The 24,353-nt window shown below is 58.8% G+C and overlaps 1 protein-coding gene across 2 annotated transcripts in view; it reads right to left on the reverse strand.

Annotated features, from left to right (window-relative positions):
- The window catches only part of PLEKHM2 (pleckstrin homology and RUN domain containing M2), a 34,371-nt gene that overhangs the window by 3,801 nt on the left and 6,217 nt on the right, over positions 1–24,353 (reverse strand). The window contains exons 2-13 of one of the 2 annotated variants that reach the window (XM_087820085.1): positions 10,424–10,530; positions 9,952–10,061; positions 8,745–8,844; positions 8,117–8,204; positions 6,912–7,098; positions 5,620–5,679; positions 2,727–2,952; positions 1,772–2,551; positions 1,385–1,454; positions 1,173–1,263; positions 850–914; positions 439–527 (exon numbers count right to left, since the gene is read on the reverse strand). In XM_087820085.1, the coding sequence (XP_087676211.1) occupies positions 439–527; positions 850–914; positions 1,173–1,263; positions 1,385–1,454; positions 1,772–2,551; positions 2,727–2,952; positions 5,620–5,679; positions 6,912–7,098; positions 8,117–8,204; positions 8,745–8,844; positions 9,952–10,061; positions 10,424–10,530 (1,973 nt within the window). The remainder of the gene's footprint in view (positions 1–438; positions 528–849; positions 915–1,172; positions 1,264–1,384; positions 1,455–1,771; positions 2,552–2,726; positions 2,953–5,619; positions 5,680–6,911; positions 7,099–8,116; positions 8,205–8,744; positions 8,845–9,951; positions 10,062–10,423; positions 10,531–24,353) is intronic. The other variant, XM_087820086.1, reaches the window with a different exon arrangement.

Raw genomic sequence — 24,353 nt, forward strand, 5'->3', positions numbered from 1 at the left:
GCGGCGGGTGGGGCAGTGATGTGACAACAGTCCAGTCATCTAACGGTGACTTGAACGAGGCTTAACCATTCCCAGTGGCCAAGGGGCCTTGGGTTTTGACAGCGAGGGAAGACTGGGCAAGGGGATGCGGCTGGACTCCAAGAGTATGATCTTGTTACACGCAATGTCCGTGTGGACGTCTGGGGGGCATGTCGCGGTCCAGCAGCAAGGCTGGGCTTCCCTCCTGCTGGGACCTCATGCCAGCCCCCTTCCTCTGTAGTCCCCTGGGCTGACCACGAGCTAACATCAGCGTATGTGTTCACTTCCCTGCCTCTCCGACCAGACTGCAGGGCCCAGAGGACCATAGCTCTGGTCTCCACTTCTCCATAGGCCTCTTCCCACCCTCCAGCCCAAGGGCGGGGAGGGGGGGTTCAGGGCCCAGCAGGAAGTGTCACTCACTCAGCCAGGGCCACGTCAGCCGTGTCCAGCAGAAACTGCTTCCTGCGGTTGGTGCACACCAGCCTCACTGTCTGCTGGTCCAGGCCCACCTACAGAAACCACACGGCACATGCACCTGGGGCTTGGCCACGGCCTAGCAGAAGAGGTGGCCATGGCCAGATTGAGGGCCGGCTGGGGAGGGAGGAGGTGAACCCCGGGGTGGCCCCGAGGTGAGGGAGGGATGGACGAAAGGGCATCCTCAAGCCCGGCTCTTATCCCCGGCGCCATGAACAGAAGTTGCTCTGAGAGAGGAGCTGGCGCCTGTCCTTAGGGCTGAGGCAGGGGACTGAGCCCGAGGCTGAGGCAGGGACCTGCCTCGCTCTGCCGCAGGGCGGGGCCCTCGCAGCAAACCCGTTGCAGAGCTGAACTCACCGACACGTAGTCGAGTTCATTGTAGGAAATGGCCTCCTCCACCAGGTATGGCTTCTCTGTGGCCCCTGAGAGAGACCCCAAAGCGTATGACCCACAGTGGTCTCTATTCCCTCGCTGGCCCCGTTTTCTAAGACCTGGCCCCTCCCGGTGCCCTGTGGTCTGAAATGATGGAGGGTGACACAGGTGCGCACGGAGGGGGCCCCGGCTCGTGTCCTGTGGCTGCTGGGCCCACAGCAGCACCTCCGTGGAGCCCATTCACATCAACACGCGCCAGGGCTGAGACACGGGGGTGCAGGGACGCGGGGGGAGGGGGTGGCAGGCACCTTTGCGGAGCAGGTAGACGTAGCAGTCCGTGAGCAGCACGTACAGCAGCTGCAGGGTGCCCTCCATGTGCCCCGTGCTCATCCGGATCATCTGTGGCCAAAGCAGAGACAGGTCAGGCTGGGGGGCCGCGCCCCGGGCAGTGTGCCTCCGTCTGGTCCCGTCCCGCCCGGCGGTGCCGGTGCTCCTTAGCTCCTGAGTCCCCAGGACGTACTTTGAAGAGCTGCTCTTCGTTTTCTCGAAACACGTGGATCATCAGCAGGAGTAGGTGATTGTTGTCTACTCTGCGAAGGACAAGTGTGGCGCCGTCGGGGCGTCAGGCTGGGCCCGGGGCGGGAGGGGTGAAACAGGCACAGGGAGGAGACACGCCCGGAGGCGGTGCAGGACCCCAGGGGCGGTGCAGGCACCAGACCAGCAGTCGTCCTGGCTCAGCTCCCAACCAGGAGCCAAAACGAGGAAGGGGAAGATCACAGCCCTTCCTCCCCCAGCCCAGGCCAGGTCTCCCGGGAGTTACGCTCAGTTTATTTGTAGGACAGACAGCTGGTGCCCCTGCTTCAGGGACTGGGGGTGTCCCCAGGGCGGCACCCGCAGCCTCGCTCACCTGAACTCGGCCGAGTGGCACATCTCAGAAGGGCTCCCCTGCCCCTCCTCCACCCCGGAGTCCTCGTTGCTGCTCAGACACGGGCTGGGCTGGTCTCTCTTCGGCTGGCAGAGAGCCTCCTGGGCCTGGGGCTCCTGAGCCTCCCCCAGGGTGTCCCCTAGGGGAGGAGGCGCCCGGTCCTCTCCCCCTCCTCCCTCCTCTTCCGGGCCAGCAGCCGCAGGGCTACCAGGAACATGCAGCGGTTGGCCAGGCCCTGCAGGGTCATGGTTGCCGCCACCTGACGCACCAGCACCTGGACTCTCGACGGTAAAGCGGTAGAAGTCCATTGGGGCGGGAAGCCCCTCACTAAAGTCACAAAACGGCGGCCTCTCCGGGGCGTCCCCCGGAGAGCCCGTCCGAAAGGGCTGGTCGGGGGGCTCGGCGTGGGCGCCCCAGGTGCGAGGGTCCAGCTGCCCGTGGAGCTGCTCGATGACCTTGCTCAGGGGCTGCCCCAGGCGCTCCATGGAGGTGTCCTTCATCTCGGGGATGAGCAGGCCTGTGTGGCAGGGCTCCGAGGGCTCGCTGCTCTCGGGGGTGCTGCCGGGCCCCGCCCCCTTCTCCTGGGGGGGAGCGAAGGCGGTGTCGGGCGAGCCCTGCCCGCGGCCTGGGCTGCTGACCGGGCTGTCGCCGTCGCCCCTCCTGGCGCCGATGACGCGCTGGGCGGAGGCCGGGTGAGGCGGGTTTGCTTCCTCCTCGGGCCTGGTCTTTTTCTTCTTGCCAGCTTTCTTCTTCTTGGTGACCCTGCGACAGAAGTGATGGGGAGAAACTGACACCAGAGCGCCACAGAACAGAGGTACCAAGGAAGGGAGGGGGCACTTTGTCTCCGGGAAGATGCCCAGCTGCCTGCGTGGACTAAAAGCTGCTGCCAGGAGTGGACAGTGGTCGCCAGGGTGCTGCCCCCGCCCTCCCCGCTGACCTGATGACCTCGAGCTCTGTGCCCGCGTCTGGCGGCTCCGGGGTGCGCGGCTCCTTCTCCTGGGAGGTGGTGTGCACGGGGGTGGTGTCGGAGGACGAGACGGCCTCTGCCTGGTCCTCGTTGAAGGGGTTGTGGCGCTGGGTGGGACTCTTGGCGGAAGCTTTGCCGCTGGTCAGGTCGGAGGCAGTGGAGCGGGGGCCACTGACAGTGTCCGTGAGGTCTCCGTCTGGAAACAGGACACAGCCGTCGGATGCCATCGGGGGACCCCAGGACCCCAAAGCATGTCCATCTCCTGAGGAGGGCAGGTGACTTCCCCCCAGGGAAACCTGATGGGGTGGCCCTGTCCCAAGAGGAGAAGCCCAGACCCAACAGGACATGGGGTTTGTGCTTCAGAGCAACTAGGAAGGACCATCACCCCCACCATCACCACCATCACCACCACCACCAGGAGCCCTGGGGAGCTGCAGCAACTGCGCCAAATCTGAGTTAAGAGCTCCAGGCTGAAGCCCCTGGAGGTCGGTGACCTCGATGCCGAAGGGGAGATGGGCCGCATGCCTCGCAGGTCAGCCTCAGAGCCTCCACCAGAGGACGTTAGAAGAGGGGTACCTAGCAGCCCCTTTAGCACCCCAAGGCACTGGCAGGGCTGAGATACCCAAAGTCCTCTGAAGGGTCCCCCACAGAGGCAGGTAGAAAAGGAAGAACAGAGATCAGAGAAAGTAAGGGGTGCAGAGTGGGGGGCAGAGGCTGAGAGGAGAGGGAGCCCCAGGGGTGAGGGGCACGGGGAAGGGGCCGGAGCGCCGGAGAGTGAATGAGAAGTGAAGGGGGCGAGAAGGGTGTGTCGAGCGGCTGCCCCCCAACAGATGCCTCGCGGGCCCTTCAGTGGCTGCTTCTCCCTGATGACCCACCAGCACACTCCAGGGGGGAGGACCAGGTGCCCCTTTAAGGGGGGCGCTGAGGACTCAATTCCATTCGAGCCTCAGTGTGCACACTGGTCCACTCTCACCCATGGCTTCACCTGGGGGGGGGGGGACGGGCAGGGGACACAGCTGCCCCCCCAGAGCGGAGCTGGCCTACCCCAGCCATCCGCCCCAGGGCCCTGGGGCAGGACACGGAGAGGGGGGCGCACCAGCAGGAAAAGCACACGGGACATTTATCTGGTGGCAGATGGGAGCTGCCCGAGCAGAGAACTGCGGCCCGGCTGGCGGAACAGCCTAGGTGAGGGTTAGTGGCAGGGGACACGCCCGTTCACGCTCCATTAGCCACCGTATGCCACCTTACTGGCCATCAGTTGCCCGGGAGACAGACCAGCATGCTTCCCACCCTCGGCCCCACCCGGGAGGCCCAGCAGCCACCGGCTGCCTAGTGGATCTTGGAGGCCGCTGGCAGCTGTCTGCTCACACAGCATGTCATCCGCATTTTTAAAAAAGCACACTGTCGTTTAATATAAGAGCAAAGAAGGGAGCTAAAAGCCATGTCAGCCCTGCCGGAAAAACACTAGCATAGGCGAGATCTTCTCCTGACGTTCTGGGGCCACAGAGCCCTGGTTCTCAGATGCAGAAAGCCCGGCCCTTTGGTCTCAGAGAAGGTTCCTGTAAAGTCTTGTCCCTGCCCCTGGAGACCCGCGGTTGCTTGTGGGAGGAGTCCGAGAGGGGAGCGAGCACGCCACGGATGTGGCGCGTGTCAAGGCTGGGGTGCCCACCAGTCCTGTAATGAGCCAAGGACCGTGGAACAGCCTCCCATGTCCCCATCTCGGAGCCCAGAGTGTGCAGGTGCCCCAGAGTCCTGCTTCCCGCCAGGTCTGGCAGGCAGGCGGCCAGAGCAGGCTGGGGGCTTCCTGGGGCTGGAGGAACTCAGAATCGGGAGACTACCGCTGGGGTGACTCTCACCCTGCCCGGGAGCCCGGCCCCAGCAAGCAGCATGGCTGGGCTGTTGTTAGTTCTCAGGCCACAGGGAGCCCTGCAGGGCTGCAGAGGGAGGTCAGGCCCTGCTTGTCAAGCAACTGCAACAGGCAACAAGTAGCTGGGTCAGGAGGGGGTTAGTTGTTAGAACGAGAGGGGGAGACGTCAGTGCCCAGCACGTCCACCGCGAGAAGAGAGGCTCAGGATAAACGGTGTTAAGATGGAATTCTGGACTCTGAGCTGATCTCAACTAAGATGTGGGGCTCTCTGATGCTACGCTCTTGCCCAGATGACATAATTTATTTTCCCCAGTTCCCGCTTATTTCCCTCGAACTTGAGTGACTCGTATGCACGCTACTCGGGAAAAGATCATCTGCCGTCCACTATTCAGAGATCATGGCTCTAGCAACAAGGGGCAGCAGCGGGGAGAGCACCTGTCCCTCCCCCTTCAGAGGCTGCCCCGCACCCTGGGTGGAAGTGGCCCACAGGGCAACAGAGTCTTTAACACAGGGGTCTGGTCATGGCCTCCAGACCTCAGATTTACGCAGGAGGCATTAACGGTCTCGGAAACACGCCCCGGGCTCTGAGTAATCGTGAGAACGCACGGAACGGCTTCATGAATTTTCACAAGCCCAGAAGCGGGGTCGCGGGCAGGAGAACGCCTGAGCATTACTGCCACCTAGTGGACACGGTGGGAGGGTGGCCCGAGTTTATGTTAACCTGTGTCCCTGAGAAGCAGTCACTTCGCGACTCCACAAGGCCACTGCCTAGGAGCAGGATCCTGCCCGGCGGAGGGGAAGGAATCCGCCCAGGGCTGGAGGTCAGCTCCCCTCCCGCAGAATTCCATCTGTCAGAACCCCAGGCCTGGCTTAGTGTGATCACCGGGTGGTTATAGCATCAACGTGATTTTAAACAGCGAGCTGATTCTCAGTCATGCAGCAAGCTCGGCAACGTGGCCAGAACAGGGAAAGGGGGTAAGAGGGACCCGGGCCCACCTTCCCAGTCTGTGCTGGGTATGGACGGCGCTGCAGGAAACACATCTCCAAAATCATAATCTACAGAAATGGGGACAAAACTGAAGATTAGACACGGGCAGTGGACGCACAGGGAGGGTGGGGGACAGGGGAGGACACAGGACAGGAAAAAAATGAAACTTTCTACATTTTATCTAACAACTGGCCCAGCGCCTCTGACCCGCTAGGGAGACATCCGGTGGGCAGAGGACCGGGCTCTGGTGAACTTGGGCCCAGCTGCTCCCGACCCTTCCTGTCCGTGCCTCCCTTCCCTCTGCCCCCACAGCTGAGATGAGGGGGCTGCCCCGTGAGGCCCGTCCCTCCGGCTCCTCCGAGGCAGCCGGGAGCCCAGCCCTTCCGCCGCCTGCGCAGGGAGCAGTGCAAGTCTTGCCAACAGCAAGTCTGCTGGTAACTGGCCCCTTCCTGGGACGCGGCCCGGGCACAGTTAGAAATAAAGACAAAGGTCAGGTCTCAGTGCTGGTGCAGGTCTAGGGAGCCCCAGGGGCTGGGACCCCCTTCCCTGGGGGGAAAGTGGGGAGCAGGGATGAAGACATCCGGTCTCCCACGTGGGACGAATGCAGTCGTCGTGGACACACTAGCAGGTGCAGGAGAGACCCAGAAACTGAATGGAATCCGGGGAAGCGGTGGCAGGTTACCCCTAAACTTTGCGTCTGTCGGCCTTTCATCTCTTCCTGGGGGTTCCTTAGCTTCTTTCTGCCTAGGATCTAGGGTAAGACAACCTCCCCGGGGCAGGTGACGGTCACCCCTCCGGGCCACACTAGCAAATCCCACCTCACTAAAAAAACTGCCCCGGGGCCAGGCCCGGTGTGGCTCAGGGGCCGAGCGTTGACCTAAAATCCAGGAGGTCGAGGTTCGATTCCCAGTCAGGGCACATGCCCGGGTTGTGGGCTCGATCCCCAGTGTGGGGCCTGCAGGAGGCAGCCAATTGATGACTCTCTCTCATCACTGATGTTTCTCTCTCCCTCTCCTTTCCTCTCTCTGAAATCAATAAAGATATATTTAAAAAAATGAAAAGAAGACTGCCCCGGGCATGGGGCTGCGGCCTTCTGGAAAAGTGTCTGACACCAGATGGTTTGGCTTTTTGTCTCCAGAGTCAGTTTTCCAGCTATCACAGGGACTCGGAGGAAACTGGCTGCCCCTTTCATTTCAACCACTGGACGAGCACTGGCCAATAGAGATGCCACCCAGCCAGGTGGCTCTAGAATCAGTTTCCCCGAAGAGGCCCGGCTCCTTTCTGCCCTGGGGCCACCTACCCTCGCTCGAGGGGGCGATGGCACTGTCGTCCCACTCCAGGTTGGTGGAGGTGACGGAGTTGAAGGAGTTGAGGGACAGGCTGTCTGAGCCGTGGGCCGAGCAGGGAAGGCGGTCTTCAAAGTCCAGTAGGTACTGGGGTTTGTAGTAGTCGGGCATGTAGGGAGCCAAGTCTAAGTAAGGGGCGTCCTGAGGAGAGAGGGGGAAGGCAGGTTAGGGTGGCGGAGGCCCTGGCTGGGAGTGCACCCTGCCTGTCACACCCTCCCCTGTGCTAATTTTTCTCTGGAAACCAATGGGCTTAAGGTACTAAATTCATAAACAAGCTGCTAAAGAGAGTAATGTGGCCCTGGCTGGTGTGGCTCAGTGGTCGAGCATTCTCCGTGCACCGAGAGGTCGCCAGTTCGATTCCCCGTCAGGGTACCTGCCTGGGTTTGGGGCTCGATCCCCAGGAGGGGGCGTTGATGTTTCTTTCTCTAAAAATCAATAAAAACATTGTTTTTTCAAAAAAAGAGTAATGTGAATGGGGGTGGCGCTTAAAGCTGGACTTGAGGCCGACAGAGATGGCGTAACCCAGCTACGCCTCTGGCCCTTCCCTGACCTCTTACTACTCGAGCTGCTCATTTCCCCTAATTCCTGCTCCTCAGTAGCTAAGTTCCTGCCGGTCTGTGCTGATGGGACAGGGACCCAGGAAAGGGACTCGATTAGGATGGGCAGCTGCCTCCATCTCGATGAGCCCGAGTGCGAGAGGCGCCCGGGCCCCTTCGGCTGGTTCTGGCCGGCGCCTACTCTCCAGAGTGTGGCAGTGAGGACACATGATGTGAGGAGGGAGGCTGGGGAGCACGCAGCCAGGGACAGTTCCAGGGGCCCAGGAGGCTCAGGGGCCAATCTGCCTCGTGCCCCTCAAACGCTCCTGTCCTAAACCTCGAGGAGAGGCTTTCAGCTAACATGCTCCAGCCGTGTGTCTTTTCTCCAAGTTGGGACAGAGGGAGGGAGCAGTCGGCTGAACCAGGACCCTGGCCTTTCGCCGGGATCCCCCTGCCACTCGCTCCTGCTGCTCAACCCAGGCCCCGGGCTCGCTGGCACACACAAGGCCTCGCTCAGTCCCATCACACCCAGTGGGCTCCCGAGAGGAACCCGAAAAATGGCACCACATGCCCACCCCGACCGGGCCTCTGCCCCGAGAGCAGCGAGGGCCGTGGTGTCTCACCAGGTCCAGGTCGAAGCGAATGAACTCGAGCCCAGACACCAGGGTCAGGAAGAGGGTCAGGTGATCGTGGCTGCAGACCAGGGCATTCCTGTGAGACAGAGGGGGCGGTGGTGGCTCTGGGTCTGGTTTCCAGCTTGGCCAACTGTGTTGAAATGGGACATGTGACATCCCCTCTCCCCGAGGGCACCCGGCTCGAGGCAGCCGCCACCCACCCCTTCCCAGCATTCCCCTGCGGCGCCTGGAGCCACACGGCACGTTAGCGCCAGTGTCTTCAGACACGCGGCCTGCGGCATGAGGCCCACCGGGCTTGAAGCGGCTGCTATTAATGCTCCATCCTGCGGCCACCCCGGCAGGGGCTGCGGGTTCTAGTCAGGTCTGATGCCTGGGGAGTGGACCGGGTGGCGGCAGAGCACCAACCCGTGAACATGAGCCCAGCTGGGGACCAGTGCTCCGGGCAAAGGTCGTCCCAGGCCAGGCCCCAACGGCCCTTGGCCGCCACTGACATGTCCTCGCATGCGGTGCCAGGCCGGGCGTCTGAAGTGACACACCGTGGTGTCTGCGTGTGACAAGAGTCTGGCACGAGGCTCAAGGGCAGCTCTGGGCTGCACGGGGCAGACCGGACACTCACTTGACGTAGTACTTGTGCAGCAGCCCCAGGTTCTCCTGGAACAGCCGCAGGTAGCTCTCCAGGGAGTTCTCGTTGAGGGCCAGGTACAGCCAGGCCCGGCCTGCAGACGAAGGCGGGACGAGCGGGAGGAAGGTCCGTCAGGGCGCGGCGTTTTGGCCACGCGAGGGCAGAAAGGAAGGAAAGAGCAGCTGAGGGGACCACGCACCCCAACAGCCTTCCTCCAACTGGAGTGCTATCACCCCCAAATCTTGATTTTCCCGGTCAGCCCCTAGCCTGTGGCTGCCCAGGAAGCTCCGATAAAGAAGGCAGATCGCACCCGGCGGTGTGGCTCAGTGGTTGAGCGTCAGCCCAGGAACCAAGAGGTCATGGTTCGATTCCCGGTCAGGGCACATGCCTGGGCTGTGGGCTCGATCCCCAGTTGGGGGCGTGCGGGGGCAGCCGATCGATGCTGATTCTCTGCCATCGATGTTTCTATCTCTCTCTCCCTTTCTCTTCCTCTCTCTCTAAAAACCAATAAAAATATATATTTAAAAAATAAAAAAAGCTGGTCCTTCCAGCTCATGTTTTTTTAAAAATGAAAATGGAGCCCGGCCGGGCGTGGCTCAGCGGTTGAGCATCGACCTAGGATCCAGGCGATCAGGGTTTGATTCTCAGTCAGGGCACATGCCCAGGTTGCGGCCTTGATCCCCAGTCTGGGGCCTGCAGGAGGCAGCCAATCAATGACTCTCATCATTGATGTTTCTCTCTCTCCCTCTCCTTTCCTCTCTCTGAAATCAATAAAGATATATTAAAAAAAAAAAGTTAAAAAAAATAAAATAATAAAAATAAAAGTGAAAATGGAAAGAGGCAGACTTCAGAGTCCGGTGGGCTGATTAATGCCAGGGCCCTGCGGGACCCTGCAGGCCAACACTGGTCCTTACTCAGTGGGAGGCGAGGCTCATTCCGCGCTCAGGCTGGGATTTGCCCGGAGCCTGACTCTCTTCAGCATCTCACTCTCCTTCACTCCCCCACGATGCTCCCACAAACTGCCCTGTGCGGGGAGGAGAGGGGCCTCGTGGAGGGCACTGGCATTTGAGTGCCCCACTGCCCCTGGACATCACAAAGCAATGAGCCTCCCGAGGCTGACCGGGAGGCCACACCTGAGACCCGAGCCACCCGTGGGGAGGGCGGAGCTGGCCCTCCCTGGTGTCCACATGGCTCTACTCACTGCGCCCCAGGTTGGTGGCCACGTGCTGCAGCACCTCGATCTGCTTGACGGCCTCTCTCCGGGTGAAGTGCACCACGAGCACCCAGTAGCCAGACGAGAGGTCCTGCAGCCTGAGAAAACGGGACAGGCGCTGCTGCGTCCACGCAAGGCTCCCCCGGGAAGGCGCAGGCGGCGGCTGGTCCACCAGCCGTGTCGGAAGTGAGCTCATGGCCGAAAGCAATGCCCTCCCAGCGGGACCCACCGGCAACAGTGTGCCTCCCACCAGTGTGCCTCATGCCTGCTCAGATCATTTACCCAGGTAACTACAGACAGCCTGCAGCCCCCCTGAGCGAGACAGGCCTCTCTCTGCCAAGGGCAAGGAGAAGCAGAAGGCGGGAAGGCTAGGGGCTTCTCTGTGGAACCACGTGAGGCCGTGGCCGTGGCCATGCCCTGAGGTGGCCCGCTGTCTCCTCCGGGAGCGATCGCGACTTACCCGTACAGCAGGGCATGGTCCAGGTGCTCGCACAGGCGCTGCAGGACCTTGTCGTGGTTCCGGATGGCGGGGGTCTCATCTTCACAGGCAGCAAAGTAGCTCTGCAACTGTGGTGGGGGGGGACCCAGGTTAGCCACGGAGAAGAGAAGGCCTACGGGAGCCCCAGAAGGAGGCAGTTGCTCAGAAAAATGGTCAAAAGCCGCCTCCGTGGTGACCGACAGAGGAGGCCCCTCCAAGTGCGGCACCGCTGCTCGTCCTGCACTGTGGGGCCCAGACACCGAAGGCTGCGTCCTTACAGGCCAGGCTCCGACAGGCACCGTGAAGTGCTTTGCACAATGACAACTGGCAAGGTAGTCAGTGTCCATGTGTGGCTCTCAGGTGGCACTGGGCTTCGAGCCAGGGTCACTGAGCTATACAGCTCGGGGGTGCCACCTGGACTGTTATCCACATCAGTGAACCCCGGTGCCCAGTGTACATGTGCCCGCCCCTGGACTGTGCCACACAGTGGCCCAGCTTCAAGCTGCCCCTCTGCACAAGCTGAGGGCTGATGGCTGGGGCACCTGCTGTGTCATCTTCTTGCCAGAGGCTGACATGAGACACTGGATCTGCCTGAGGGACCTGACAAGGCTGGATATGGACCTGGGCACATGCCAGGCTCACGTCCAGCCCTCAACCAAGCTCTCAGGCTGGGCTGATAAGAGGCCTGGACAGCAGGCGAGATGAAGCGCGGCTCTGAGCACATCCACCCGCCCGTGAAGGCGGGGGCGGCCCGAGCAGCACAGTTAAGGCAAAGAAAGCCCAGGCACCTGGGCTGGGTTCTCTGCAACCAGTTAGGAGGCCAGCCCCTGTCAAGTAAAGCCTTGGACAGGCCTTTTTGTTAATCCTCACCGGAGAATATTTTTTTCCCATTGATTTCTAGAGTAAAAGGGTGGGGGAGAAGCGATGGTGAGAGAGACACATGGATTGGTTGCCTCCCGCATGTGCCCCGACCGGGGCCAAGGACCGAACCCGCAACCCAGGTACGTGCCCTGACTGGGAATCGAACCCGTGACCCTTTGAGGCTCAGGCCGATGCTCTAGCCACCGAGCAACACCGGCCAAGGCCGGAGGGGGAGTTTTTGCTCCTTCATTTTAGCCACACCCCGGTCAGCTGTTGCCCTTCCAGTGGCCGGAGTGGGGAGGAAACAACGGCAGGGCTCCCGCCCCGTGCGCTCGTCTCAGGTCGAAGCTCTGGGCGCCCGACCAACGTGCTCTCAAGTGTCTGCTGAGGCCGTGGCGGAGGCGGTGGCAGCAGGCGGGACACATCAGCCACACCACGGAGCACGCGCTCGTGGAGCGAGGCCAACGGCTCAGCCCCGCACAGAAATAGCCTCTTCTCCGCGGCCGGGGCGAGGCGGGGGCCTGCGGGCCAGGGGCGCACCTCGGGCCCTCGGGGGGCCCGGCCTTGGAGAGGCGGCAAAGCAGCCCGGGGGGAAGGGTCGCCAGGCGGGAGGGCGGCGCCCGGGACAACCCACGGCTGCCCGCGCCGCGGCTACACGCTTCCTGTGCCCGTTCCTACCGAGACCCTCAGCGCCCCTGTCCGGGGCTGTTTTTTCTAAAAATTTCAAAATCCAAGAAAATCTAAGACCAGAGCAGCTTCGACGTTAGAGCCAGAAGGACCTTCAGAGACCCAGGGACTCCCCTCCGCAGAAAGCGAAGCAGCCTGTTCACTCCCCTCACGAGGAAAGCAGTCACGCCCTCCGCACTTGAAAGATTGGAAATGCTTTAAACTTTTATTTATTTTAAAACAGAGAAGGCGGCTGATGCCAGTAGAAGTCAAGCTCTTCCCTGGAATTTTAGCCAAGTGAGGGGGTGGGACCTGGAACCAGACTCCTTTCCTAGGTCAAGATACGTTTCAAAAGCCCAGCTGGGCCCAGCCAGACCTGGCCGGCGTGGCTCAGCGACCGAGCGTCGACCCAGGAGCCAGGAGATCGGGGTTCGATTCCCGGTCAGGGCACACGCCCAGGTTTTGGGCTTGATCCCCAGTAGGGGGGGTACAGGAGGCAGCCGATCGATGTTTCTCTCTCTCTCCCTCTCCTTTCCTCTCTCTAAAATCAATAAAAACATATATTTTTTTAAAAAGATACCTTAAAAAATTTTTTTCCTGAGCCAGCTGCTGCAGGGCTGGGCTGGAGGCGGCTGCTGTCAGAGGGGCCTGTCTGCTCCCGGGCTCCCCGTGGAGGGGGGACTAGGACCGATGGTGAGAACCGCGTCTCTGCTCTGATGGAGGCTCGAGGATCCAGCGCCGGCCCCAGCGGGACTTCGGGAGCAGCAAGGGCCCTTCCACTGACTATTGTAGGCACACTGTAAATGCAGAGATGTCCCGGGGCCTTCTTCATATCCATGTGCATTTTAAATCAAGCCAACCCCAGATGCTAGTGATTTTCAGATTATTATCTTTCCTACTAATGCAAGAAAAGCCTCGCTGGCTCACACATTAGTATGACCTCTGTGTCCCAGCAGAGCTCAGCTTGTTTTATTTATTCTAATAAAGTTCTCTTCACAGTAAAAAAAAATAAAATAAAAAAATTCCAGAAACAATATTTGCTCATAAAAATGCAAGTGGCATGGAAGTGGCTATAAATATAAAAACCTCCTGCTCCCAGCTCCCCACTGTCAACAGCTCGTGTGTGTGTGTGTGTGTGTGTGTGCACCCTCCCTACTCTCTTCCTGCAAACGCAGACTTAAAAAGTGACATGCTCTACTCACTGTTCTAGAAGTTGCATTTCCTTAACAATACATCAGATGGACATTCCCCTAGCATTACAGACAGATCCACTATATTCTTTTTATTTTATTTTATTTTATTTTATTTTATTTTATTTTATTTTATTTTAGAGAGCGAGGAAGGGAGAGGGAGGAAGGGACGAAGGGGGGGAGAGAGAGAGAAACTTCGATCAGCTGCCTCCTGCACCCACCCCAACCAGGGACTGAACCAGCGACACTTTCAGTCTATGGGACAATTCTCAACCAACTGAGTCACACTGGCCAGAGCCACTATAATCTTTTTTTTTTTTTTTTTTTATATGTCTTTATTGATTTGAGAGAGGAAGGGAGAGGGAGAGAGAGAGAGAAACATCAGTGATGAGAGTCATTGATCGGCTGCCTCCTGCGCGCCCCTGCTGGGGATCGAGCCCGCAACCCGGGCCTGTGCCCTGACCGGGAATCGAATTGCGATCTCCTGAATCATAGGTTGATGCTCAACCGCTGAGCCACGCCGGCCGGGCAACTATAATCTTTCTCATAGCCACGCTGTATTCTAAAGTATGAGGTACCAGCCCAGCTGGTGTGGCTCAGCGGTTGAGCTTCGACCTGTGAACCTGGACGTCAGGGTTTGATTCCCGCTCAGGGCACGTGCTCGGGTTGGACTGGGCTCAAGGGGGCGAGCAGAAGGCAGCCGATCAATGACTCTCATCATTGATGTTTCTCTCTCCCCCCCCCCGAAATCAATAAAAACATTTAAAAATAAAATAAATAAAAATAAATAAAATAAAATAGAGGTATCGTGCTTTAACAACTGTTAGATACGGTGACTGTCTCCAGTTCTTTGACATTACGCAAGATACTGCCGCGAGCAAGGGTGGATCCCCGTGTGGGGATTTCTGGGGGCGAGCGGACCACGGAACTGAGGAACAGACGTATCTACGATTCGGCTGGAACCTGCTGGGGCCGTCCCGAAACACTCCCACCCCGCCGGCCGCCGCAGGACATCATTAGTCTAATTTTTGCCAGTCCAGCTGGTGGAAACAGTACTTGACTGTTTAAGCTGTACCTCTCCGCTCGCCGAGGCGGCTGAACGCCTTTACTAGCCCTCCGTATCCCGGTCCGAGGCCTGCCCGCTCCCAGCCCCTCGGGTCCCTCTCGCCTGCTGGTCTTTTCGGGTCTTTGCAGCTCTTCATTTGTTACGAATTTAGCCCTGTTGATTGTTTTTATTTTTATTTGTCGCCCCCCCCCCCCGCAGTGTCAGCTGACCTTTACACTTTGCTGTTGGTGTTTCTCTTTTCCTACTGAGAAATTTTTATTGCTTGATGCTGCCAAGTCTGCCGGTGTTTTCCTTTACGTAAAGTCCCCTCCCCCAGGCTCATATTACAAAAGTACCTTTATTCCTCTATAGTTTTAGGACTTTTCCGGTTTTATCTTCTATGCTTAGATCTTTATATATCACATCAGGACCCAGCTTTATTGTTTTTTGGGTGGAGAGCCCATTTTCTGCGTTCGTTAACGCTCCCCTACTGACCTGTGGTTAACATGCCAGCCTTCTAGGCGACTGTCTAACTGGCCGCTGCCCACGCCTGTGGCAACCCCCCACTTTTAAGTATTTTCACTGTGTTAATTGTTTTGATATGTGCAGAACAAGTCCACCCCACCCCCAACTACTCATTTTCAAAACTGGTTTGACTCTCCTGGCACAGTCTTTAGAATCGACTTTCATCACAGTTCCCTGCTGGCTACAGGAGAATCATGCTGAATCCGGAGGTGACACGGGGGAGAAACGGTGCTTTTGCAACACGGAGCCTTCCTGTCTTGGAATGCGGATTCTTCCCACCGTTTATCAGGTTTTCTTCTCTGTCCTTGGGTAAGTTTTCCAGCTTTCTTTACACAGGCCTTACGCATTTTTCTCAAGGTGGGTTGTGCACACACACAAGCACACACACGCACACACGCGGTGTCATGAATCAGGGAACAGTCTGCAACTGGGAAACCATTTCTGCAAAAAGTCTAATAGAAAGGGGGGTGTAACGTGGGGGTGAGGAGGGGGCCCTGGGCAGGAACCCAGGGTGCAAAGCCTGGCTCTGCTACTAGACTCGAGTACCTTTACTCAACCCCCTGACCCCCATTTTTAAAATGGATTAACTCTCTAACCCTCTCCTGTAAAATGAGTTAAAAGGAGCTCTCCATACAGTAGCCACTAGTTTTATGGAACTATTTAAATTTAAACGAATTAAAATTAAAACTCAGTTCTTCAGTTGCACCAGCCACAGTTCAAATGCTCAGAGACCACGTGGTGCGGGGCTGGTGGATACTGTGTTGGACGGAGCAGATACAGAGCATGGCATCGGGGCAGGACGTCCCCCTGCACCTGCTGGGCTCGAGGGGCAAAGGGCAGCAGGTGTTAAAAGGCTTAGCGCAGGTCCCCGCAAGCGGCAAGCAGCAGTGCTCAGTAAACGTTAACCGAGACGATCGGGAACAAGGAGCCCACAGTCTTCGTCAAACTAACGACACAGCGCCTGGCCAAGCGTGAGCTCGGGTGCCAAGGGAACAGCACGGTGTGCCCTGCTCTCAAGGACCGATCTGGTCACTCGCGCACCAGCAGGTGGTTCCAGAGCCTGTTCTCTTTTTTAAAGTATTTTAGCTTTTTTTAAAAAAATGTTTTTATTGATTTTTAGAGAGAGAGGAGAGGGCAAGAGAGAAACATCAACAATGAGCGGCTGCCTCCTGCACGCCCCCGGCTGGGGATCGAGCCTGCAGCCCAGCACGTGCCCTGACCGGGAATCGAACCTGCGGCTCCCGGTGTATCGGTCAACACTCAACTGCTGAGCCACACGGGCCAGGCCCAAAACCTGTTCTCTAACCATTCTCATGGCAGGTTGAGGAGGACTGTCCACTTTCTCAGGGGAAAAGGGGGGTCTGAACCAAAGCTGCAGGTCAGCCCATTCTCGGGAGGAGCAGGAGGAGGGCTGGGAGTGGCGACGGGCCGGTGGCAGAGCTTGGAGCTCTGGGGACAGCCCGAGTCCTGCGTCCAGCGCGCGACAGAAACGTAAAGAGCAGAGGAACTCAGCAGGGAGCCGCTTCCTGCCCGTTAGGCCGGGGGGGAGGAGGGGGGGCTCTGAAAAAGCGGGGAGCGGGAAGGGGGGGTAACCAAGTGCTGAATGAACGAGGGCTCCCAGGCCACAGAAGCAGTGGAGGGACAGCGAACGTCAGGCGGGCCGGACGCTCAGTCGCCGGCCTCGACTACAACTCGCTCTCCTGGGGGAGCTAGAATCAGGGCCATCATCCGCTGGGTGCTCGCTGGGTGCTCCAGGAAGGCCGCAGGGTGGTTAGGGGTGTGGATTCTGGGGTCAGGCAGCTTGGACTTGAAGGTGGGCTCTGCCTCTCACTCACTGTGTGACCCCGGCCAAGTCGGCTGACCCCTCTAAACTCGGTCCCCTCACCTGTACAGTGGGCTTAGGAAAGGTACCCTCCCCGCAGGTGGCGCTGAGGGTTCAGATGCTCCTCACGCCACAGCCAAGAGCATGACCCCGCACACCCTCGATAACCCTTAGCAGCCACGACGACTCGCTTGGCAAATGCTACTTAATCTAACCATCACAGGGCGCCCACGAAATAGGTGACAGAGCTGGTAAATGGCAGAGCCTGATCTCTGTTGTCATCAATCCTTGCCTGAGGGTATTTTTTCCATTGATTTTTAGAGAGTGGAAGGGAGGGAGGAGGGGAAGAGAGAGAGAAACATCGACGTGAGAGAGACACACCGAGTGGCTGCCTCCCGCACGTGCCCGACCGAGGCTGCGACCGAGAGGTACGTGCCCTTGTCCAGAATCGAACCCAGGACCCTTCAGTGCCCGGGCCGACACTCTAACCATGGAGCCAAACCGGCCAGGGCCCCACATTTCTTTTCAATGCTCCCAGGTAACTCTAAAGTGCAGCCAGGGCCAAGGGCGGCTGCTTTAGCCTGAGGAGGCCCAGCCGGAGAAGCGGGCGGGGAATCCGGCCAGCATGCACCCCCGAACTTTCTCCAGTGAGGAAAGTTTGCAAAGGGTGGGAGCCATCGGTGCATGGGGTCACATTCCCACGCAGAGGGAGGTGCTGGGAACCCTGAGGAAAGCGACTGGAGCTCTCCCACCAGGAGCAGCCCTCGCCTTGGTCTTAGCCTCCCCCCCCACGCACCCCCCACCCTGCCCCAGGCACCCTGGCATTACCTTCCTCACTCCCAAGCTCCTAGGCCCTTCCTTCACCTTGACAACTTGTTGCCTAAGCCCACTTCTTCTAGGAATTACTTCTTCCACCTCTGAAATTTTACCAAATAAATGTTCTCTTATAAAAAAATAAAATAAAATAAAATAAAGAGCGATTGGAGCAGAGGGGTAGGGACAGAGCCCGGCAGGAGTTCACCAAGGAGGGTCAGCGCTCACGCGGATCCTGCTTCCAGCAAACGAGGTTATTTTATTTTTAATATATCTTTATCAATTTCAGAGACAGGAAGGGAGAAGGAGAGAGAGAGAGAGAGAGAGAAACATCAATGATGAGAGTCATTGATCGGCTGCCTCCTGCACGCCCCCGACTGGGGATCGAGACCGTAACCCAGGCATGTGCCCTGACCGGAATCGAACCCCGATCGCCTGGATCCTAGGTCGATGCTCAACCCCTGAGCCACGTGTGGCCAGGCGCAAACAAGGTATTTTAAAGCGAGATCGATGAGGCAACTGGGACTTGAACACTCAGCAGGTATTTGATGGTATTGAGGAAAAGCTAGTATTTTTAGAGGTGTGACTGTGGCGTTGGGTTACGTGAGGGGGAAAAATCCTCATTTTGAGCAGCGTCTGCTGAAAATTGTACGGGTGCCTGGGATCTGCTTCAGAACAGCGGAGGGGTGAGGGTTTAGCGGACACGAGGTCCTCGAGATGGTAGGACGGCCCACGGGGCTCCCGCACACTTTAAAGTAGCCTATTTTTGGTTAGGAGAGAGGGGGAGAGGGCAGGGAGGGAGGGGCGGAGGGGGAAGGAAAAGGGGGAGAGAAATGCAGAAAAACCCTCTGGCCAGTTTTGCCAAAAGGGTGGCAAGAAAATGGGGGCAGAGCAAAAAAAATTCAAGCCCTGGGGCAGGAGAGAGGACGGGACCCTCTGCCCCGAGGTGGCCACAGACGGGCCAGACGCAGGAGGGCTGGTGTGCTTGATGGTGAGGGGCTGGAAAATTCTCATCAGAGGAATCCTTAAAATCAGCAAGGTCAGCTGAGAAAGACGAAGATTTAAAGCAATTTTTTTTTTTTTTAAAGCCGTGGTTTCCTAACTTGGGCCTGTTCTCAGACCACACCCTGGGCTGGCCCGGCTGCTCCTGGGTCCCCGCTCCCGACCTCTGGGTGCGCTCGGGACCCAGGCCGGGAAGGGCTGGGCGCAGCCGCCCCAAACGCCCGACGGCGGGAGGGCGGTGCTCCCCACGGAGCACGCTGGGCCGCCCGGGCATCACGAGACAGTGCCAGGCCCCGCGGCGGGGAGGTGTGGGTGGCAACTCCATCGGGCCAGAAGGGCCTGACTCAGAGCATTTTAATCAGGGTGAGTCCCACTCCCTGCTCCAAGCTGCCACCACCGGCCTCTCCTGCGTGTCTCTTACGGACAACCAGCCACAAATCGACTTCTAGTTGTGTGGCTGGCACCAAGAAATCCTTCCAGGACCCGTCCCTAACAGATAACTCGACGGAATCTGTGAAAGTGTACGTGGCCGCAGGAAAAGACGACAGTGCCAGGTGCCCTACTTTCTCTCTCCCTGGTCAGTCCGGGCTACAGAGGCCGTGGGGCTGCCCAGGAAGATCCCGGACGGGAGACCGGGAATCCCACTCTGCTGCCGACTCACAGGCTGCGCGTGGGGGTCCCCCTCGTCCTCACAGGGCGGGACGAGAACTCTGCCCCAACAGGAGAGCCTGCAGGGCCCGACAGACACGGGCTGTCACTGCGGGGCTCAGTGCGGGACCCCTCCACCCGAGCCCCCCAACCCCTGCTCAGCACACAGAGCACGAGAAACCTCCTCCTCTCGACTCAGGAGGAGCCCAGCTCTCCGCCGCTGCCCGGGGAGGTCACAGGGACCAGCAGCCTCCCTAGTGGCTCCATGCGATCGGGTGATTCAAACAACAGAAAGCTTAGTCCTGGCTGGTGTGGCTCGGTTGGTTGGGCTTCGTCCTGCGCACCAGAAGGTCGCAGGTTCAATTCCCAGTCAGGGCACATGTCTGGGGTGCGGGGCTCGATCCCTGGTAGGGGGCAAGCAGGAGACAGCCGATCGGTGTTTCTCTCTCTCTCCCTCTCCCTTCCTCTCTCTCTCAAACCAATAAACACACACATATATATATTTAAAATATATCTTTATTGATTTCAGAAAGAGGAAGGGAGAGGGAGAGAGAGAGAAACATCAATGGTGAGAGAGTCATTGATCAGCTGCCTCCTGCACGCCCCCCACTGGGATTGAGCCCGCAACCCGGGCCTGTGCCCTGACCGGGAATCGAACTGCGATCTCCTGGATCCTAGGCTCAGTCATGCCCAACAGGGCTCAATAAAAACATATTTAAAACAAAACAAAACAGAAAGTTTAGAACAGTCCAAGTCTAGGAGGTAGAAATTCAAAAGCAGAAAAGACCCCAAATGAAGGGACGGTGGGCTGCCGCCTCGCCGGAAATCACTTTTAAAAATTAAATCCATGCTGGGCCAGCGTGGCTCAGTGGCGTTTCTCTCTCATATCAATGTTTCTATCTCACTCTCACTCTCCCTTCCTCTCTCTGAAATCAGTAAACACATATTAAAAAAATATATATGAAAAAAATTAAATCCACGATGGCTTGTTACATGAGCTCGGCTCAAACTCGGAGCCACCCTGAGCTGCAGGACCCTCGAGGCCACCTACTCCCCGGATGCCTCTCACTGGTGGCTGTTGCAAGTGTGCGGTGGGCCAGGGACGGCGGGTCTTGTGGCGCCAGGCGGTGCAACTGCCCCTCTGGGCCCCACAGACATTCCCCTTCTTCCCATGGCAGACCCGGGGGAAAGGCCCAGCTCAAGCACTGTCTACTTATTACCTTTGGGGCTGCAATGTCCCCAAACCCTGATGCCTGGGATCCCCCAGGGAGAGGGACCCCAAGAGGGCTTCTCCCTGTCAGCGGCAGCTGCAGAAGGGCTGGTGTGGTTAGAGCTACCCAATGTCCCCTCCAGGAGCCACCAAATCAACTGAAACGAGTGAGCACATAAGTAAGCAAGGCCGGTCGGCGTTGTCTTCGGGCGACGCCTCCAAGAGCAATGTGCCTCTTTTACACGATCCCAGACCTAGGAGCAACACCATCAGCGTTTCTGGGCAGAGTCTCCCCAGAGCCTAAGCCCAGGCCGGGTGCCGTCCAGGCTGAAGGATTTCAGGATCTCAGGGCAGAAGCGCCCTCGGGAACCACTTAGCTGCGAGGCCGAATTCCCCGAGGCCCCTCGTTCGGTCAGGATGCCGAGCCAGGGGCGTGCGAGCGGGAGGCCGACTATCAGTGAATGAGGCTTTGACTTCTGAATGCACCGAAAATCACAAAAAATCCCTGAGCCAGAACCCACATTTTGTAGGTGGGGAGACGGGGGCCCAGGGAGGTGAAGATACTTCTCACCCCCCCGGCTTTGTCCACTGGTCCTTCTATTTACTACAGCGTCTTGGCCAGGTGTTGCCCAGATCCCACAGAGGTAGCTGTCCCTGGAGCCCCTCTGCTTCCGTCCCACCTGGGGATAAAGCGGAGGCCAGGCACCTGCTGGAACCATCTGGAAAGTGCTCATTCCAGCATCTTACTGAGGAGGGCAGAGCAGCGGGGGCCTTGGGCCATTCCCAAGTCTCTGTATATGGGAGCTGGGGGTGAGGGACGGTGCCAGAACGTCCTAGTTGCTTCCTCCCTGGACGTGAGAGTGTCAACAGAGGCCTTGGCCTGCGAGGGTCCCTGCTCCACTAGCCCGGGCAACCACAGTTCTTCTGACTTACGCTCTTCATTTTAAAACCCCTGAGACCCCACCTACCCACCTTAGCCTGGAAGATACTTCACTTCCAGTGACCTCAATTATGGTAAATGACAGAACCAGAGAACCCAGAAATCGCACCGCGTGAGAACCAGTCGGAGATCCAGCCATTCAGAAATGACCATGGTTTTCTCAGTGGTCATGAAAAGCACTGTCCTTCAGCCAGTGCCCCTGCCCAGATGGACTCGTGCCCAGGCTGGGTGGCTTCCTGGGACTGGCTGGCACCCCCGCACGTAGAGCCGTCATAAAGCGTGTGCTGTTTGTTTACCATGGGCCACACTGTTCCTCGAGCAAGCTGGGCAACATCCGTGCTTCTTAACCACTCATTTGCCACCAAATTCACTCAAGCATCCAGCTTTCCCCGCCTCCCAATCCCTGTGCACCAGCCCTGTGGCCGGAGAGCCCGCAGCCTCCCATTTTGCCGGCAGCTCTGGGGACAGACATGCAGGGGGAAGGCTGGGAAAGGCGGGTACTTGGGTTTCATTTTTCTATGCTTTCCTGGGGGCACTGGGACAATGCTAGCGGACGGGGACTGGCCTGGTTTGGGCACAGCTCTCTCGGGTCCTCTGACACCGTAGTTTCGATGCTTCTCCTTCCCAGAAGGGGAGCATCCGGGCCCCAGGTTCCAGGGCCGCTCCGCCTCTGAACTCAGCCGGGGGCCTGGGCTCCTTTCCGAGGGGGAGGGACATGGAAGGAGGCTCTGCCAAGAGGCAAACACCAGGGACCGGCCTGGAAGAACACGTGCACACTCACACACGTGCACACGCAAACACGCACATATGCGCACGATTCTACCCCGCGCTCCGGCCGCTGGGGGAAGCAGGAGCGGGCGGGAACCCCGCACTGCCTTCTGAGGGCCCCCCCTCAGCGTTGGGCTGGCACCGGCAGGTGGGGGTGGGGTGGGGTTGGGGGTTTCGAGGCCTCATTTTCATGAGTCTTCCGAAGCCTGGGCGCCTCCGTCTTTCGCTTCCCCTTTCCTGCTGCACCCACTGCGTGACCACAGGCGTGCTTCCCCCACCCGCCACCACCCCGCTGCTGAGGAAACGGCCAGCGAGTCCTGGCCTGAATCACAGCAGGTGGGGGGCCACCGGGGGATCCCCGCCTCCATCACGGCCTGAACATGTGTGTAGCCAGGAAGCTTGAGGAGAACTCCCCGGGTTACAAACTCAGACCGGACACTGGGCGGCCCGGGGTCACCCCTACCCCACCGAGCCCTGCCCAACGCCCGCCACTGCGCCTGGAGCCTAAGCCCCGGCAGGCGGGGCCCGGGGCCCGTGCGCGCCGCTGATTCCGGGGCTAGAAGAGACTCAGCGGGTCGCGGTCACTCAGCAAATGTTTGTTCAGTAAACAGGTGGTTTTGCGGAGGCCTGGCCCACAAGATTGGCCCATGGGGAGGGAGGATCTGTTACAATTTCAGGACAGACATCATGGAGCTGGACAAGGGTCAGAGAAGCAGAGGGACAAGAGCCAGGAGCATGGTTCAGGTCCGGCTCCGCCCTTGCGCGAGTTACTTCTCCAGAGCTTGTCCCCCTCGTGTGCTAAACAGGGACCGCGACCCACCTGGAAGGGTGCTGCGAGCCTGGCCAGGGACATGGGCACAAACAGCAGGTGTGCAAGCAGCAGGTCAAAGGTAAGGACTCTGCTGGTGTAACGACTCCCTCTCCTCGGGGTGAGTGTGGACACTTCCTGCCCCAGGGGTCCAAGACCCAAAACCAAGGACTTATGGTGAAAGTGTACACAGAAGCCGACGACTTACAGAAACCGAGTTTTGAGGTTTTTGTGGATTTCAACGCTACAACGGTCCTTTCCTTGTTCCCACACATTACTGGGTTTCTTAGACTCTCTTGGTTCCAACTCCTAAGTACAGCGACCCAGGGAGGAAGGGAGATGATAGGAAACGAATACTTTCTTCCTTACGTATCTCTACAATGTCTGTGAACACTCCGGAGCAAAGGGACAGAAAGACAAATTACAAGCACATGAAATGGGGGGGAAAGTGTGTGGCCGGGCCACCTGCTTTGCCAGCAAGATAGAGGAGCCGCCCCCAGGACCCCGGGAGGTTCTAATAACCCCACAGATCAATGACTTGCCCTTTCAGCTCCGGCCCTTGCTCTCCTGCCTCAGACAGTTCTAGGATGTTCTAGGACGTTCTAGGTCGTTCTAGGACATTCACACCTTAAGTGAGCAGCAATGAGGAGGAGAATGGAGCTGGAAAGGAAAGGTCACCCAAACCAAGGAGGGCTCTGGGTCCAGAGGTGGTCACTCCACACTGCACCTGGGGTTGGGCAGCAGCGAGGCCACCCGGGGGAGCTTTCCATCCTCGGGGGGAAGCCCCACTGCCTTCCCCAGGCACGGGGGCACCGCCAGCCGCAGCGGCCCCAGTACCTTGCCGCGGTGGTGAATCCTGACGCCTGAGATGAGCACCCAAGACTCGAGAGGGGAGAACGACCCCCCCCAGAGCCCCCCAGCACGTCCACACGTCAACCTCCTCCTTCCCACAGTGCCCACACTCCCAACAGCAGCTCCTTTCTTTCCATGAAAAATCACGCCCTCGCCTTGCCGCCCCTTACTCGACATTTGTTAGACTGGTTTCCACACCTGACGCTTCTGTCAGCCAGCGACACATTTTCAGTTTTGCTGGCGAAGTCTTTTCACAACGGGCTCCAGCTGGACGAGTTTCCGGGGGCACCTGTGGGGCTCATCCCTGCTCCACCTGAAACTCTGGGTGGGAACTGTGACCACAGCGTGACCACAGGGAGACGGCTGTAGCCCACCCCGATGACAGGGCCTGCCGCCGCCGGGTGGCCATCTGTCCGTGCCTGACCCCCAGTGCGGAAGAGTTTCTGCCCGGCCTCCAGTCCGTCACCAGACAGGGCCTGTTGCTCTGGATGGGCCCAACGCAGGAGGCAGGTCACGGACACAGAGGGGCAGGGTTACAGTGTCACAAGGCTCCAAACAGAAACCTAAAGCTGGAGAAGCATTTTGTGAAAGGAGAACCATCTTCAGATGGACTGGGCAGGGCCCCACGGGTATCTGAGTGGGGCCTGGGTGGGGTCGCTCATGGGGCCGGGGGAACACGGCTGTGCTGCCTGGTTGGGGCCTTTGGTCCCTCAGGTCCCTCCCTAGACAGCCTCTGAGCAGCGAGTGAGGAGAGGCGCAGAG

This window comes from Miniopterus natalensis, chromosome 9 (assembly GCF_054644295.1).
Source record: "Miniopterus natalensis isolate mMinNat1 chromosome 9, mMinNat1.hap1, whole genome shotgun sequence".
NCBI lineage: Eukaryota > Metazoa > Chordata > Mammalia > Chiroptera > Miniopteridae > Miniopterus > Miniopterus natalensis.